Genomic DNA, 15,630 nt, shown 5'->3' on the forward strand with positions numbered 1-15,630 from the left:
AACCTGTTTAATGACTCGTTTCAGTTAAATCAAACCAAAGAACACATTATTCAGTTATCCTGTTTATTTGAAAGAAAAAATATAATTCTCTTTTCACAAAGACCTTCAGTACAAGTACCCTGACCGGTAACACAAATGATACACAAAAAAAGATTGAAAAAAGCATACATAAGAAAACACTTTTTTAAAACATAAAAACAGCATCACGTTCACTCACAGGCAGACTTTAAAGGATCACATCATGCTCACACCATCACAGATGAGATGAAGAGGAGGATGAGGTTCCTGTTTGTATTTAAGTTGCACATACACACATCAGTTTATGCTTCATTCAGAACCAAAAACACTTCTTTGTCATACACAAACTGGTGTTGTATTAACATAATAGCTTACCAACGCAGAGCTAGCCAACCAGCAACAAGCTCACTGTGAAACTTCAGAAAAAGTACATAAAAAAAAGCTATTTTTTTACCTTCTGATACAAAATACAACGTAATACTGTATAGAAAGACGCCTTAAAATAGGAGTCACCAAATCCTATAATACAATACACAAGAACTCACTGAAGTGCTTTTGATTTAACTTGCATGATTAGCGTGATGTAGCTGACACTCGCAAAATTTTAGCATCACCAAAACGCAGTCAAAGTGCACACATCACAAAATGTTTACAACCAACCAGCAAGATTGATGAAAACAGTGTGTCTAAAATGTGTTTGGAAATATGTAGCTGATGCACTGACTTGCATTATGGGTCTAAATTAGATAAAAGGCTCGAATGACTGTAATAGCTGGAAATTGGTGCTGTGTGCAAACTGAGAGCAAATGGACTGGATGTGGTGCCTTCTTGCTGCTCAAGATGCTCAAATCATGCACTCAACAAGACAACAGTGCAGACAACACCACTTCTAAAAGCAGTTGTTAGCCTGTTATTTATAATACAAATCGATGATAATCAGCTCTTCCTTTCAGAGTGGATCTCTCGCCTCTCTCTGTGGTTTAAGACTGAACTCAGCCAGGATATCCGCAGAGAAGCAGTGCTTATGTTGCAATACAACCAACTGGGACCATGTCGTCTCATTCAGAGACAAAACCAGCCCCATCGTGCTTCCATAGTATGAGTCTTTCCACAATATGAGGCTGTTGTTGCCATGACTGAGGTCCACTGGATATATAGAAACTAAATCCATACGTGTGTGCCTTGGACAGAGCTGAAGATGATGATCCAAATCAGAAATCCGAGCTCGTCTTGGGAATTGTTAGGTTAGAAAATGATTTCAGACCAGCTTTCGAGGCAGAGGGTTATGGCAATAACTGCAGCATTGAGGTCCTTTGGCACTGGATGTATCTCATCAAGGACTATAACAGTATCTGATGAATGAATAATTTATGCTCCTTGTAAGCTCAATGCCCACAAATTGTAAAATATTCTTCGGTTTGTCTGTAACAATATGGGCCCAGCTGAGTTTGTTGTCATGTAGACAAATGGGAATGTAAAAATGTGTCCATAAGATAATATGGAAAGGAACCTGAAGCCTTAAAACACCTCGTTCATTTACAGTCTGTAGAGCAGAGAGGATCGTCATTCTCTTAGGACCGATTCTCTCGATGCAGAAGGGAAGATCTGTGAAACACAACATAGATAATCAGCGTTATTGTCTTAATTGATTTATTATTTGTTAGTTTTGAGCTTTGATTGTTCGTGTGTGCACTCACCTCAGAGACCTACGACTATCTTTCTCCATGTTGTTCTCGGGTCCTTCACTCTCGTACGAGGCCAGATGCAGCTCTGTAGGGATAAAACAAGACAAAGACTGAGTGAGAATTTGTTCTCCCACAAACTGCCAGACTACACGAGATAGTCATGTGACCTATATATATATACTCGACTGGGGAAACGGAGGGAAGATACTGACCGTCTTCACTGAAGACAGGCGTGGTGACGAGGTACTGGAGAATGCGGCGGTCTCTGTCAAACGGACAAATCACCTGACGCCAAACCAGGAACTCGCTAACCTGCTTTGCAAGCTCCCACAGTTTCTGTTCGGACACAATGACAATAAACTTTATTGACACTAACTTAAAGTTTGTGATTTAACAAAATCTGGTATCAGGCAGATCTAAGAAATGCACAAGAACCATTAAGATAATGCCCAACAAGAAGAACATCTCAATAAAACACTCATAATTGGTAAGAGAAAATGTAATGCTCTTTTCAGCCATGAGGGGGAGTCATTACATCACATGTGAAAGCCTCTTCTCATAGCCTAAACTATCATTGTGTGGCAGTTACATAACCTCAGTGAATGATCAAACCTCACTGAGTTTAAACACCATTTTGTTTGTTGATTTTTAAAACGTTAACAATCAGCTCAAAGGCACAGACCTCCTCCTGATTCATTCAAATACTAAATGTGTCATTATAAAACAAATCTCCTGAGTTGCAGACTGACCTCAAAGTTGATGTGTCCGTTGGGAAGCCTGCTGGCACAGCCTTCATTCAGGAAGTAGATGTCTTTAATGAGGAGACTGAAGAAAGGAATCACAATCTGGAGGAAAGAGATGACAGCAAGTTTATATTGACATTTTACATTTTGGGACATTTGTTTTGCTTTCTAGAAAAGTCCTGTGTGCCCTCTCACCTTCTCCTGGCTGCTGTGTGCAGTCTCAGACCTCTGGGTGGCGCCACGGAGCGCAGTGCGGTAGTTGCTGAAGTTACTGGATGGATCCATCTGGTGCTGTGTGAGGTCAGACAGAGCAGACGTTGATCAAACACGTACATGCAAATTACAGCATCAAATCTTCAATCCACTGGTGCACAATACAGGAATCACTGGTGTATGCAGGTTTTCGTACCTCCAGGATTTCAAACTTGTCGGTGTTGACTTTACTCCAGGTTTTCCTCAGTCTGGCAACAGGACTCATGTTCATCCCAGCTGAAAGACAGAGGAACTATGAGTTCACAGAGTACTTACAAATCTGAGAAAATGAGCATGCTGGACTGCTTCAAGACTCCACTAACTCAGTTTGTACTTCCTTGAACTGTTTAGCGTTAGAATAAACTCCAGCTGGCACTATATTTGTTGACTTTATTGAATTTGATTAATGGTCACTGCATAAAGAATAGTGGGATCGACAATTTAACTGTCACCTACTTCAAAAACAAGCTGTGACAAAGGGGTTTGTGAGCTCAAGAATAATGTTAATTACTGATCTAAGTGCAAGCCATTTAACTCATTGCATAAATATCAAGCACCTTTAGCAGAATGTGATCTGTGCGAGATGCTGCCGGATTTCTACTTTCTTTAATGTGTGCTGACACCGATAATTCCCCAGAAGTCACCTGTCATCCAGACAGTGTGTAGGCTGCTTTTAAAAGTGAGTTTCTGTGTGTTTTTCTGCCCAGTACTCACTGATGATGGCCATGAGGGAGTTGAAGTTGCCGATGTTGAAACACTCCTGAGCCACATCAATGAAGAACTCTATGATCCGCGCTCGGTGTTTCTTCTTCACTGGCTGTAATGAGAGAGCACAACACGAAGTGAATCAAAGACTCCTTGACAATTAAACACAATTGTACAATTTTGACCTTAGTTATTTTTATGAACACATGTTTTCGGAGCACAATGAGCACACAAGTAGAAACTAGATATTATTCATGCTGCAGGAGAAGTTTGAGAAGTGTTTGATGTTTTGTCATCGTCATTTATGTCAAACCCTTAATGGCTGACTGGAGGTGCGTGTTTCAGTGTTTCAAACTCAATCTGTTAATGAACAACAAGAGCTCTGGTGTGTTTAAAACAAGCACAACGTACCATACAGATCTCAGTGGCCACTAGGTAACTCAGTCTGTTGAACCAGTTGATGTAGGCCTCCAGGTTACTGGTTTTACGCTTCCGGAAGAAACCCTAACAAACAAAAAGGAGGGAGATGACATGGTCAACATACATGCAAGTCTAAGTAAGTCTAAGTCTAATAATACATTTCAGTATTTCATTGTTTTAGAGGCAAATGTTTGAGAAAAAAAAAACACAATATAAAAGGGATTATGGGAAGGAGACAGGTGCAATGTGCAATATACATTCATCGGTGTATAAATGGACAAAATTACTCAATGTAGCCTCACTAGTCTTGCCACTGCATCTCATGGTTTTCCACAGCAGCTCAGAGTACTGAATATTAATACACAACAAATACAAATCCTGAGCTAACTCCTTCAACTGAGGAAGACCATGAGGTGCAGGTGAAAGCCTAGAAAATAGCTAGTAAGCGGGTCTTTTTTTTCGTTTTTCTTTTTCAAGATATTCGTTTTATTATTACACTGTAACTTATTACGTCTAATCTTTCTATAACAAAACCTGACATGACAAATTATATTAGTTCTATGACATTCTGCATGATCGATCATGAGCATCCAATAAATAAATCCAATAAAAAGAAATACAAGGAAACAGACTGCTGCTACTCTGTAATCTCCTTTGCAAATGGATCTTGACAGCCTTCACACCCACACAACCTGTGGACCTGCACAGTGTGAGTGACTCTGTGACGTGTGCTGTTATTTCCATCTCATTTACATCTGCTTTTGGTTTTCTGTTAGACACTCAGTGGTGAACCTGTTTGCTGGAGGCATTTTTATATAAATAAACATTATAAAAGCGCTGTATAAATAACCCTGACTTGGCCATGATGATGTAATCCCGGAGATTCATGGCTCTATTAAATGCTTACACAATACCGGCAGCCCACTCCACTCCAAACTTCCCCTCTACACTTCAGGACCCCTTATGCTGACTCAACCGCTGTTTCATACAAAGTGGGTCTTATATAAGTGGTGCTGCACCGGTGAGGGCTGAGATGCAGTGCGGTCACAAACAGCGGCTGAAAGCTTGTTCTCAGCAGCGCTGATTGAAAACGACCCTCCAGCTGACTCACAGGGCCACTTATAAGGGAAAGAGCCCTTTAGATACACTTAGACATACACAGAATGCCTCTTTCATACTGTGTTTGATGCATTTTCAAAAAGCAAATATAAAAAAAAGCTGCACAATATCCCAAGCGCTGCTACGTGATCTTTCATGTGGTTTCGAAAGCAAATTAACTTGAACTGAAGCAGACCACAAATTACACTCAAAGCAAACCCGAAATGAGGACGCTTGAAATCAAAATAATAAGGAATGACTTTAAAATAACTACAATCTTCCCTTTGATGTTGATAATTATAAACAGGTCATGTTGCTGTATTCTTAAACCCGTCTTTACACGGAAGAAGCTATATGTAGCAAGATGTGTCGCCTAATTCTGACTGGGATTAGTCATTTTAAATTGAAAGATTTTGTTAAATCACCCATGTAGTAGAACGACTGCTTCAATCATTTGCAACTCCTTTTAATCAGCAACATGAAGTACTCGAAGGAAAAAGGGGGGAGGGGAAGTAAAATCGTTTTCTGGTTGTTAATACATGGCGTTCTTTCAAACTCAATTGTACCTTATGGTTCTCCAGAGGGTCCTTCATGGCGAATGACTGGATGAACTCCTCAGGACCGATAAAACTCAGTCTGTCCTGAAGGCAGAGAACAGGGAGAGAAAACATTTACAACGCTGGTAACATTAATATATAAGAGGGAGATAATCAAGAAGAAAGCAAGATGAATTAAGAAACGATGATGATGTAGAAGACCAGTGAGGATGATGCTTCAGAACAAAAAATACATGACAACAAAACTGGGAATGGTGATGAAAAAATGTGTGTGGAAGGAGGGCTATGACTTTAATAAAGTCATTACTTTTAAATGGGGACACTAAAAGGTGGTTTAAAGATTAAGAAAAAACAGCACATGACTGAAAGCTATGTATCTTTATATACAAGGACCGTATTAATAAACTTTCTATATGCATCGAAACAATCAAAACAGACCACACAAAGGGGTTTATGGGAAAGCAATAGTAATGACAATAGTAAAACAAAAATGTAACACACAAGAAACTTTTTCAGCAGTCTATAAATGTGTTCTTAAATAGTGCTTATGCCCTGCCAAAATAATAAATTCACTAAATTGAGAAGAGTAAAAAAGGCCTGTAAAGTAGTAACCACATGTCAAGACATAAGAGTGAGAACACGTTTCATCACAGACACAACACCAGATCTGCCTCCAAATCTCACAACAGATGGCTACACAGGAGACTTTACTGACACATTACTACAAAAATAAGAGTCCATCTAACCATCTGAGTCCCTACCAGTTCAATGTGCGTGAGCTGCTGGGCGAGGATGAAGGGGTCGTCACACACGCTCATTACATCGCTTCGCTGGCCCGAGGCCTGTTTGCTTTTCAGGGAAGCGGGCCGCTCCAACGCCACGGCATTGAGTGCGGCGACGGCTTCCTCGTACTGGCCAAGGGCAGAGAGCCGCTTGATCAGCCGCTGGGTCATCTGCTGCATGGCTCGCCAAGAGTACTGGAAGCATGACACAAACATAAAGACAAGTCAAGTTGGGCTAATTGCAGCTATTTTCTGGCACCTTCTACACATTTGCTCATGCATTCTTTGTTTTAAATCGTTTTTGAAGAAAAACTACAGTAGATTTGACACTAACCTCGTCCCCTCGAGCCACATGGTGCGTCATGTCCTTGAGGCAACGCATCATCCTCTCGTCCCTGAAGTCATATGGAAATGTCTCCGTCCACTCGGTCAGCAGCTGCACCAGCTTAGGCGCAACCTCACGGAAACGGATCTAAAAAACCATCATAAGGCATGTCAAGTGTCACTAAAGTAGACATTATATCATTTTATAGCATTTATGGATGTAATCTGTTGAGACAAAATCTAACCTTATGGCCTTTATGTCTCAAACAACACAGAAGTCGCCACTGTGTCTTTCTGAGACAATATGCTGCTATTATTCTTCCTTTGTTCTTTTCATTAAATTCATTTTTATCTGCCCTGTGTCAATTTGAACCATCTGTCTGGAATTTCTCTGCTTACGAAATAGTCGATAAATACTTTCTCCCAAAAAAGAATTACAGGGGTTTTGTGCGTGCGTGTCTGTGGGTGAGAGAGTGTGACAATGTTATGGTGGGTGTGAGTTTGAGTGGGAGATTATGTCTAATTATACTTGCGAGTATGTGTACCCATATGTGTGCAATCCGCCCACCTTATCCAGCAGGGCGTCTCCGGACCGCTGCTGCTCCACACAAAGGTGACAAACCCTCGTCATGAGCTCGTACGGGTGCAGGAAGAGGCGTGAACTTAGCAGGAAGGTGAACACATACGACCTCTGATGATGAGGAAACAAAAGAGCTGTTAGAGAGAGAGGAACGACAACGACAGAGGAACGCAAGAGAGGACGACACACTCTGTTTGCAACCACTAGATGTAATGTGTTCTAACATTCAGAGGAGTTGCCTGGTACTTACATCAGGGTAGTAGTCGACCGTGGGAACAAGGTGCTGGATCAGCGCCTCAAGGGATGCTGAAACCAAACTGTTGTCATGGTAACACATCTCCCCATAGCTAGCAGTGATGCCGTGTCCGTAAATTCTGCCTTTTGCTTTCGCTGTGACAGAGTTGTTGCGACACGACTGCTCGCTGCTGCTGCTGCTGCTGGTGTGACGGTACGCACGTCCGGGGCAGGAAGTGCTGTGCTGCCGAGGGCTGTGGGGCTGCGGCGAGGAGTACGGGTTCTCCGAAACCGCGCAGCTGCTGTTGTAGTGATGCTCCTTGGCGTTCGCAGAGGAGACAGAGGAGCTGCGGTACGAACTGTGAGGCTGCGGTATGTCGTAGGGGTTCTCTGCGGAAGTGTAGGCACCGTTGTAGATGTTTTCCTTCGCGGGCTTTGGGGCGGTGCCGTTGCGGTACGGGCTGTGAGGCTGAGGGTGGTTGTTGTTGTTGCTGTAAGAGTTGAACTTTCCCGCATACGGGGTTGTGGGAGGCATGATGACCTGTAGAAAAGACACATGGAGGAGTTTAGGAGTGGGCAATGGGGATTATCATATTATATTTAATTTTAGGACATGATATCAATATATATGGTGATATAATACACTTCCTCGATCAACTAAGAAATTGTTATTGAATGTCTGTTTATTGGTTATTGCGAATCTATTAAATCAAATATCACAGACATATGAAGATATTTCATCATATAGATGCAAAAATCATATAAAACCCCATAAAGCAGTAGTCAGTAGTCTAATACAGCAGTTCCTAACCTTGTGTACCCTTTAAACAACGCTACTTCTTACTTGTGAACCCTTGTCATGCTTAATATAGAATGTACTAACTTATGAGTGATCTAAATTATTTTTGGCAGCTCTGAGGGATAGAACTAGTATTTCACAAGAAAATGGCAATAATAATAGAAAAAGTCTGAAAAACAATAAATGCTGTGCTGCAGGGTATGTTTTTGATTATTTTCTATCCCATTAATCATCTTAAGGCCCCCCAGATTTAACTTGCAACGCCTCTGGTAACCACTCACCTACTACACCCTGACAAATTAAAAAAGATAGCAACAAGCAGAGACAAATTCCTACTGTCACATAGCACATTTCGCCATACCGCCCAGCCGTAAAGAAGGTGTGAATAAAGTAGGGTGGCTGCTCCCTAAATGAATCAACAGTCTAAAACCCAATGTAGTCAATATATACTTAAGATTAAAAAGCAGCAAAGGCATTGGAGAAGCTGGAGCCAGCACATAATAATAAATTATTGTCATCATCAGACATTAGAAGTCACTCTACTTTATCTGAATGAAAAATCATGACTACAAGCGTAGTTTTACAACAACTCACTCAACCCCCCCTCACTCCCTGGGAATGCGTATTTGCTGCATTCACATGTTGTGAAAATATCTGTTTGAGCAACTCGATCACGCAAAGCAGAGTCTTAGATGTGTCTGTTAAAGTAATTATACTTAATCACATAATTTTACCCCTCCTCTGTTTACTGTTTTGGCTTTGAACTGTTGAAATCTACGTTCTTGTGAAATCCACTTTCCCTTTAAGTTATTTGTTGGTAAGAAGGTTTTTACAAATCTTGCTCTTAAAATGTGTCCCACTGTCTCTTACTTGTTCTTTCCTCACATTCTTTAAGCTATTTTTTTGGCACCAGGGCTTCATAAACCCGAAAGAAATAGGCCAACAGATGGATGATCTTGGGACAGCAATGGATGTTTTGTCTTAATGGTGTAGATAATTGGATCTGAGGTAGGTAAGCTGATCCCAGAGCACCACCAAGGCGTGCTTTAACTCTGGAGCCATCTTTATCCTGCTACTGTTGTCTGTCTAGGAACCACATGCCAGCGTAAATCAAGCCGCGCACACACACACACACACACACACGTACCTCGCACAGCGACGTACACGCATGCACGTACACTGTGCCAGAAAACAAAAACCCTGCAGGAATCCAGCAGACTTTTGTTTGTCCATCACAGCGCCGACATAGGAGTGTCTGCCTGAGCCAACATCTTACACACACACACACACACACACACCCTTGTCCACCAATGGCGCCTAGCCCCATGCCGGTATAATCCAAACACACACATGTCACACATAAACAAATGATGGCTGGAGCGACACACACACACACACACACACACACACACACACACACACACACATACACTCTCTTGTATGCCACAGCGCCTGGCGCCATGCCAGTGTAAGCCAGTCCAATGCCAGGCCGTCTTCTGAACCCTGTGATCTCCGCCTGCTGTTTTCCTTCTAACTCGGTTAAAAGATTACAGTGGCTTTACCTTCCTAAAGTTACAATATGTAATCTGGAACAGCGCGGCTCCGGTGGTCAACTTGAGATAAGAATCTACTGAGTAATATTTACTCCAGTTTGGATGCTGCTTTTCTGTCTCCAAGCTCGTGTTTGCACTGAAAGGTGACCTTACACAAAATGGAAAAACACGTCTAAAAATTTAAAACCAATCTTGGTTTTTCCAGACGGACTTCCTGAAAAGTTGACCCTTCAGATGGTTTGCGGGTTCCATGCGGCAGCACTGAAATTTTACTCTCTCTAAATCATAGGTTGGACTCTCTACGGACGACATAATGATGACGTTGGGAGCATAATTTCATATTGAGAGCATTGTTTAAATTTTCTTGTTTGTAAACTTTGGAAAATTGCTGCCTTACAAAGAGGTTTGATGTGGTAATAAAAATACAGCAAGAGGCAGAAATGTATAGTTGTGTTCGAAACATTGTACCATTTCATGTGTGCAAGGTTTGGTCCTGTGCTGAAAAATGCATTTTCCCTTTAACTGGCATCAGTTTGACACAACAGATAATATCTCTGGTGTTGACAAATGGCACAGACTGTAGTGTGTGGTGGCTAAAATGTCATAACCCGGTTCATCAAAAGGTTAAAAGTAATTGAACGTTTGATGGAGCTGCAGGCAAATATCATCTGCTAATGGATTTAAACCAGTGAAATCTGTCCAAACTGCTTCAAAGAAACAACATAATTTGGTAGTTTCAATGAAATGTGACAGTTGGTGAACATCTCAGTATATGTGAATATCTTTACCGCCTCTGTCCGGCCTCTGTTTTTAGTAAAAAGTTTTACTGTCCAATGCAGGACAGTAAAAAGTGTCTTTAAAGGTTGTTTGAGTAAATTAATTATGTGCTGGTGTTTTGCAGCTGGACTAGCTTCTCCCTGCAGATTAACAGAAGCACCGCCAGCTTAAGACTAACTTCACCCCAGTTGGTTCCAGAGCTGAAAACAACCCAAATCTTTCAACCTTAGGCGGACTATTTTTTTGTTCTGAATCACATAATGTGGTTTTAAAAAGGTACACCCAGCTATGCTGAGGCCAGTTTTAACAGGAGGGGGAGATGGAGGGGGAGGTCTTCAACAATAGAGGTATTATCTATCCTGTCATGGCATTAGCAGCCACACAAAGACCCCCAGGAAGAGATCAGAGCAGATCAGACGCACACAGCAGCTTTCACACACTCTGCTAGCCACCGTCGGGCTGTATGAGTGACACCCTGCCTCTGCGCGAACCGAGGCTGGGGATCATTTTCACATCAGTCAAACCAGTAAAGCAGACTTTCTCATTCTTGTGTAAGGCGTGAACTCGTATTATATCTTGACAGGCATCATCTACTGTGAGGTCATGCGCCATAAAGCCACACTTCTTTTTGCCAAGTGCAATAAAGGTACAGGAATTTGCCTCGGTGGCTTCAGTAAAGGAGCATATCGAAACCCTCGTGTTGACAAGAGCAGATATAATTGCACGTGGCTCAAGGACCTCAGCCCTCATTTAGTGCGAGGAATACATGCACAGCACACCGTAGACTATAAAACCGCATAATCATGCATTGTTGTGTCCAAGCACTGCAGCTAACTTGGTCAGTCCTTATTGTCTTTATTCAAAGCCTATTGATCCCAGTGAGCATCTACGTACTCACGGACCTAATAATAATCAGTGCCGAAACCCCCTGATGCTTAACCACAACAGGAGCTGGAAGGAACAAGACAAGATCTGTTTGCCAAGACTCCTGCTTTTGTGACGTCTAATCAGACTCGAGGCCTTTAAGTGACGCTGGCAGCTGGAAAACAATTCAACTTCAGCAACTTAAGCAATCATGTTGTAGAGAAATTATCTTAAGTAGCTGAGAAGCAGTATGAAGTTGTCTAAATGAGTGATTAATTTATGTGTAAGCAATTTAATCAATTCCAATAGGGCAATAGGAATGGCAAGCCCCTTTAAATATACTAACTCAACTTTCAGCATGTGGGTTTTGACACAACATGAACCCATGGTGTGAGAGAGCAAAGCACCTGATAGGAGGGCCTGTAAAACAATTTAGTAGTGATTACTGTAGTAAAAGGCCATATTATTGCAATGCAGCATTGCTACCTCTGTTCCACTTTGCACCTCGTGTAGTTTGACACTAATACATAGCAGCAGGTAAGGAGTGCGAGCAAGACAAGCGCCATAGTCTGAGGGAAACCCTTCACAGTCAGCCTTATTCTTAACAATAAATGAGGTTAAAGTCCAGGCTGTGCTCGTATCACTTACTCGTGGTTTTGTCAAAAGCTGCCCACGAAACGGTTTTGCACATACAAGAGTTAACCCTTACAGCAGCACACTACCATACACAGAAAGTCCTGTAAGATTATGTCAGTGACCTGCACAGAGCACTTAAAGCAAAGAAAAACAAAGAAGGGGAAACGTTTAATATTAGTGAGTAAATTTTTCTCTGGAAGGAGGGCTTCACTCACTGCTGTTCTCCCAAACTTTGATTTGTTACTTCCTGTTAGAGGAATTCAGAATGTCATTTATGGCCAAATGAGATGAATCTACGATGCGGAGCGGAGACAGTCTGGTCTTATTTTTGTGATGAAATGCTTTAAACCTTTAAATATTATCAGACCTGTTTAACTAAACTCACCTTCTGTTAGATTTCATCTATAGCACCGCCTTGCAATACAGTGGGCAGTGTTGCATTTAATGTAACTCTTTTTATTACCGCAGAAATTGACAGGTTTTGGTGAATGTGGCATAGAATTTGACCAAAGAGCCTGAAAAATGTTCTATGCTGGGAAAAAAATGTGTATGTTTCTCATTCTTACACAGGATACTTTGAGTTTTGGGGTCTCACAGACGCAGAAACATCCCACCAAATCTAACTTAATTCGATAAGTCAAGTAGATAGTAGTAGGTAGTAGATTTTTAAAGCAAAAAAATGTGAAGTTTTGCAGCTTTTCTTTGTCTGATGTGACCACAAAAGACATCTGAGCATATAACCTTGAACAAAAGAGAATTTTAATGGGCATTTTTCACTATTCACTTTCATTTTTTGAACTAAATTATTAATCAGAAACATAATCATCTAAAATGAGAATAACTGTTACTTCAGTCCACTTCTCTGTCTCTTCTCCTGTACAGAACATATGAATACACAGCTGAATACAAGCAGTCAAGATGGGGTTTATTTATTTGAGTTGGTGATCCAAGAACCTGCATACCCATAATCTGTACCACAGCTCACATGTTTGAGGTCGGAGACTCACCATTACCACCAGACTTCGAGCGTCATCATCACCTGACCAAAGGAGCCAAACTAAAGTAGGAAACGGCGCAGAGCTCAAACAAACTGCTCCACTCACGCTTGAGTAAGCGCACAGGGTCAGTTGAGGCCTGCAGCCACTTTCAAAACACCAGACACTGGGACCCGCTGACCAGTTTAAAAAAAACCTGCACCTGCAACTAAATCTGATAGATAGGCAAACAGAGCCGGATGCAGACACCACGCTCAGATTGGCTGGAGAGATATGTGAAACACAATTCACCCACTGCTGGTCCTGTTTTTCATCTTTTATCCCCACACACACTGTATTCAGGCGTGCATTTCTTTGTGTGTAGGCTCTACACACAGACACACACAGACACAGACACACACACACACACACACCCACTGAGTTATAAGTGCATGGTGGCACACATGCGCACGCAAACACACCTGTCCCTTGTATGATCTGGTAGGCTAGTACAGCATTAACCTAGAGTCAGAATGGATAAAGACAAATTATCTCCCCTGCTGCCGGGACATAATAAACCTAAGCTCTCTCACACATTTTCTATTGTCTATAAAGCTACAGATCCCACAACCCACTGCCTAGCCACACAGGAGGAACATTTTATTTTAAGATTGAAGTTGGAAAACAACTGGATTTTATTGGCTTTTACCAGCTGAAGCCCCAAAATGTTGTGTGTGTGCTCCAAAGACAGCCTTCTGTGTTAATTATTAAAGTTAGGCAATTTAATTTGAGATTTATTAGTCACATAAGCTTTCAAAGTACAGGCAGATTGAGGCATTCATTTCAGCAAGTTAAGGGACCATTGGCTTATATAGAGAGGTGTGGAGGGAATAAAGCTGTTTAAAGATGGTTTGGCCAGAAGAACACACACTTTCTCTCATTCTCTTTTCTTTTCCCCACAGACACATACACAATCTGTTCTTCTCTCTCTCCTACACACACACACACACACATACACACACACCAGGCCACCATGCCTGGTCTACATTATGGGCTTCTGACTGAGTCATAACACAGTAAAAGTAAAAGCTGACTGTGAAAACCCATGCTGTGCAACCACAGTCCCCATCACAGGTGCTGGTGAGTAATGTTTGTTTGTGTCTGACAGCCAGCCTAATTATAAACTCACATGGGTGGTAAACAATAACAACAACAAATGTAGCTAGGAGGAAGAAAATAGACATTAGGGAAGATCAGTTAACATGATTTTATCAGTAGAATTTCATTTTAGGAATTTCAGGTTTGTTGTAGCCATTAGATAACCCTTAATTATGACGAGCCTAAGCAACATGAAATAAAATCATTTTGTGACTATAAAGGTTAATTCTGCAAAGTGAAATGTCTTATTATCATCATATTAAACATTTTTTCATGAGTAACATACCAGATCTGAATCCAGTACATAACTTTCTGACCATGAAGCTTAATTCCAACAAGAATAAAGTTATTGTGCCTATAAATAAGCCCATCATCCACACCCTGAACTTACCTCTTATGTGATGCAGCTCAATGTCCGAATCCAATCTTTTTTTTTTTTTACTGGCAGAAACAGTAGAAAAAGAACAGAAACAAAGCCCAAACTGTAATCTCCGATCCGGTTAAAGCTGCAGGGTGCGCAACGTTCACATAAGTCTTTCAGCAATGTGTCTGTGCCGTGCTCTCCTCCATTGTGTCTCCACTCCTGATAGTTTGAGTGAATTTGAACCAGCAGCGCTGTAATGATCCTCAAAGCGAGGCGTATTCAAATGACTTCCATAGAGCCGGGAAAACCGGCCAATCGCTACGCGGGGGCGGGTGCCTCTAGGGGCGACGCGGACCAATCGCAGCGGAGGAGTCGAAAAATCGAAAATCTCCGGACATTCTGATTGGCTGGCTCGCCGTCCGTCGCGTTCTCTCCTTTCAACCGCAGAAGCAGCGATGATTTTGTTGGAGAGCTGAAATATGGAAGGTGTAAGGTTTCCCCCCGGAATGTGATTGTGTGTGTGGCTGTAACTCGGTCCCAGTGACTTAAAAATCAAGAGTTTGTTGGAGTACATGTGTCGAAGCTGCTTTATTACGTGTTTCTAAAGTATTTATGTCGTAAATGATGTCATTAAGCACCGTTTGCGACACAAAGTCCATAGGAGAAGAATATAGCAGTTCTATAGGAGCTATTAGGAAGATGATGGTGATAGGAAAGAAGAGTCCTGTAACGTGGCATTGTGCGTTGTAGCATTGTTGTTGTTTTTTAGTTTGTTTTTTTTTGCATATTAAGGCCATATGCTACAAATCACTCATGCTGACCATTTGAGTTTCATTCTAGGTTTCATTTCAGTACTGAACATTTTCTTGGCTTAAAGCAGCAGTCAGTCATTTATTGATCTGGCCACTTGTGGTCAGTGGAACAAACTCAAAACACATGTGGCATACTGTATGTCTTATAAGCCTTATATATATATATATATATATATATATATATATATATATATATTCCTTGTTATGGTGAACAAGAGTCTATTTACACATCCAGCAGACGCTGAGCAAAATGCTCACTTAATCATATTTCTGGTCACCTGACTATGTATAAAAT

At 41.4% G+C, this 15,630-nt stretch overlaps 1 protein-coding gene across 1 annotated transcript; it reads right to left on the minus strand.

Annotated features, from left to right (window-relative positions):
* Positions 1-46: 46 nt before the first annotated feature.
* On the minus strand, positions 47-14,771 carry LOC127370281 (ras-GEF domain-containing family member 1B-B). The gene is made up of 14 exons (XM_051412215.1): positions 14,551-14,771; positions 7,415-7,939; positions 7,153-7,275; positions 6,595-6,732; positions 6,240-6,455; positions 5,488-5,562; positions 3,815-3,907; positions 3,413-3,515; positions 2,856-2,935; positions 2,642-2,737; positions 2,453-2,548; positions 1,916-2,039; positions 1,716-1,788; positions 47-1,623 (listed from the first exon to the last, which is right to left on the minus strand). The coding sequence occupies exons 2-14, from the start codon at positions 7,931-7,933 to the stop codon at positions 1,590-1,592; spliced, it is 1,770 nt and encodes a 589-aa protein (XP_051268175.1). The 5' UTR covers positions 7,934-7,939; positions 14,551-14,771; the 3' UTR covers positions 47-1,589.
* Between the last annotated feature and the right edge of the window lie 859 nt (positions 14,772-15,630).

This window comes from Dicentrarchus labrax, unplaced genomic scaffold (assembly GCF_905237075.1).
Source record: "Dicentrarchus labrax unplaced genomic scaffold, dlabrax2021, whole genome shotgun sequence".
Taxonomy (NCBI): domain Eukaryota; kingdom Metazoa; phylum Chordata; class Actinopteri; family Moronidae; genus Dicentrarchus; species Dicentrarchus labrax.

Bases quoted from the DNA above. Each gene is read 5' to 3' on its own strand.
- LOC127370281 (XM_051412215.1), bottom strand. From the start codon at position 7,933: ATGCCTCCCACAACCCCGTATGCGGGAAAGTTCAACTCTTACAGCAAC. The intron at 5,563-6,239 runs GTAGGGACTCAG...CTCTGCCTTCAG, and splicing joins AGCTCACGCACATTGAACTG to GACAGACTGAGTTTTATCGG. The intron at 2,040-2,452 runs GTCAGTCTGCAA...GTGTCCGAACAG, and splicing joins ACGGACACATCAACTTTGAG to AAACTGTGGGAGCTTGCAAA.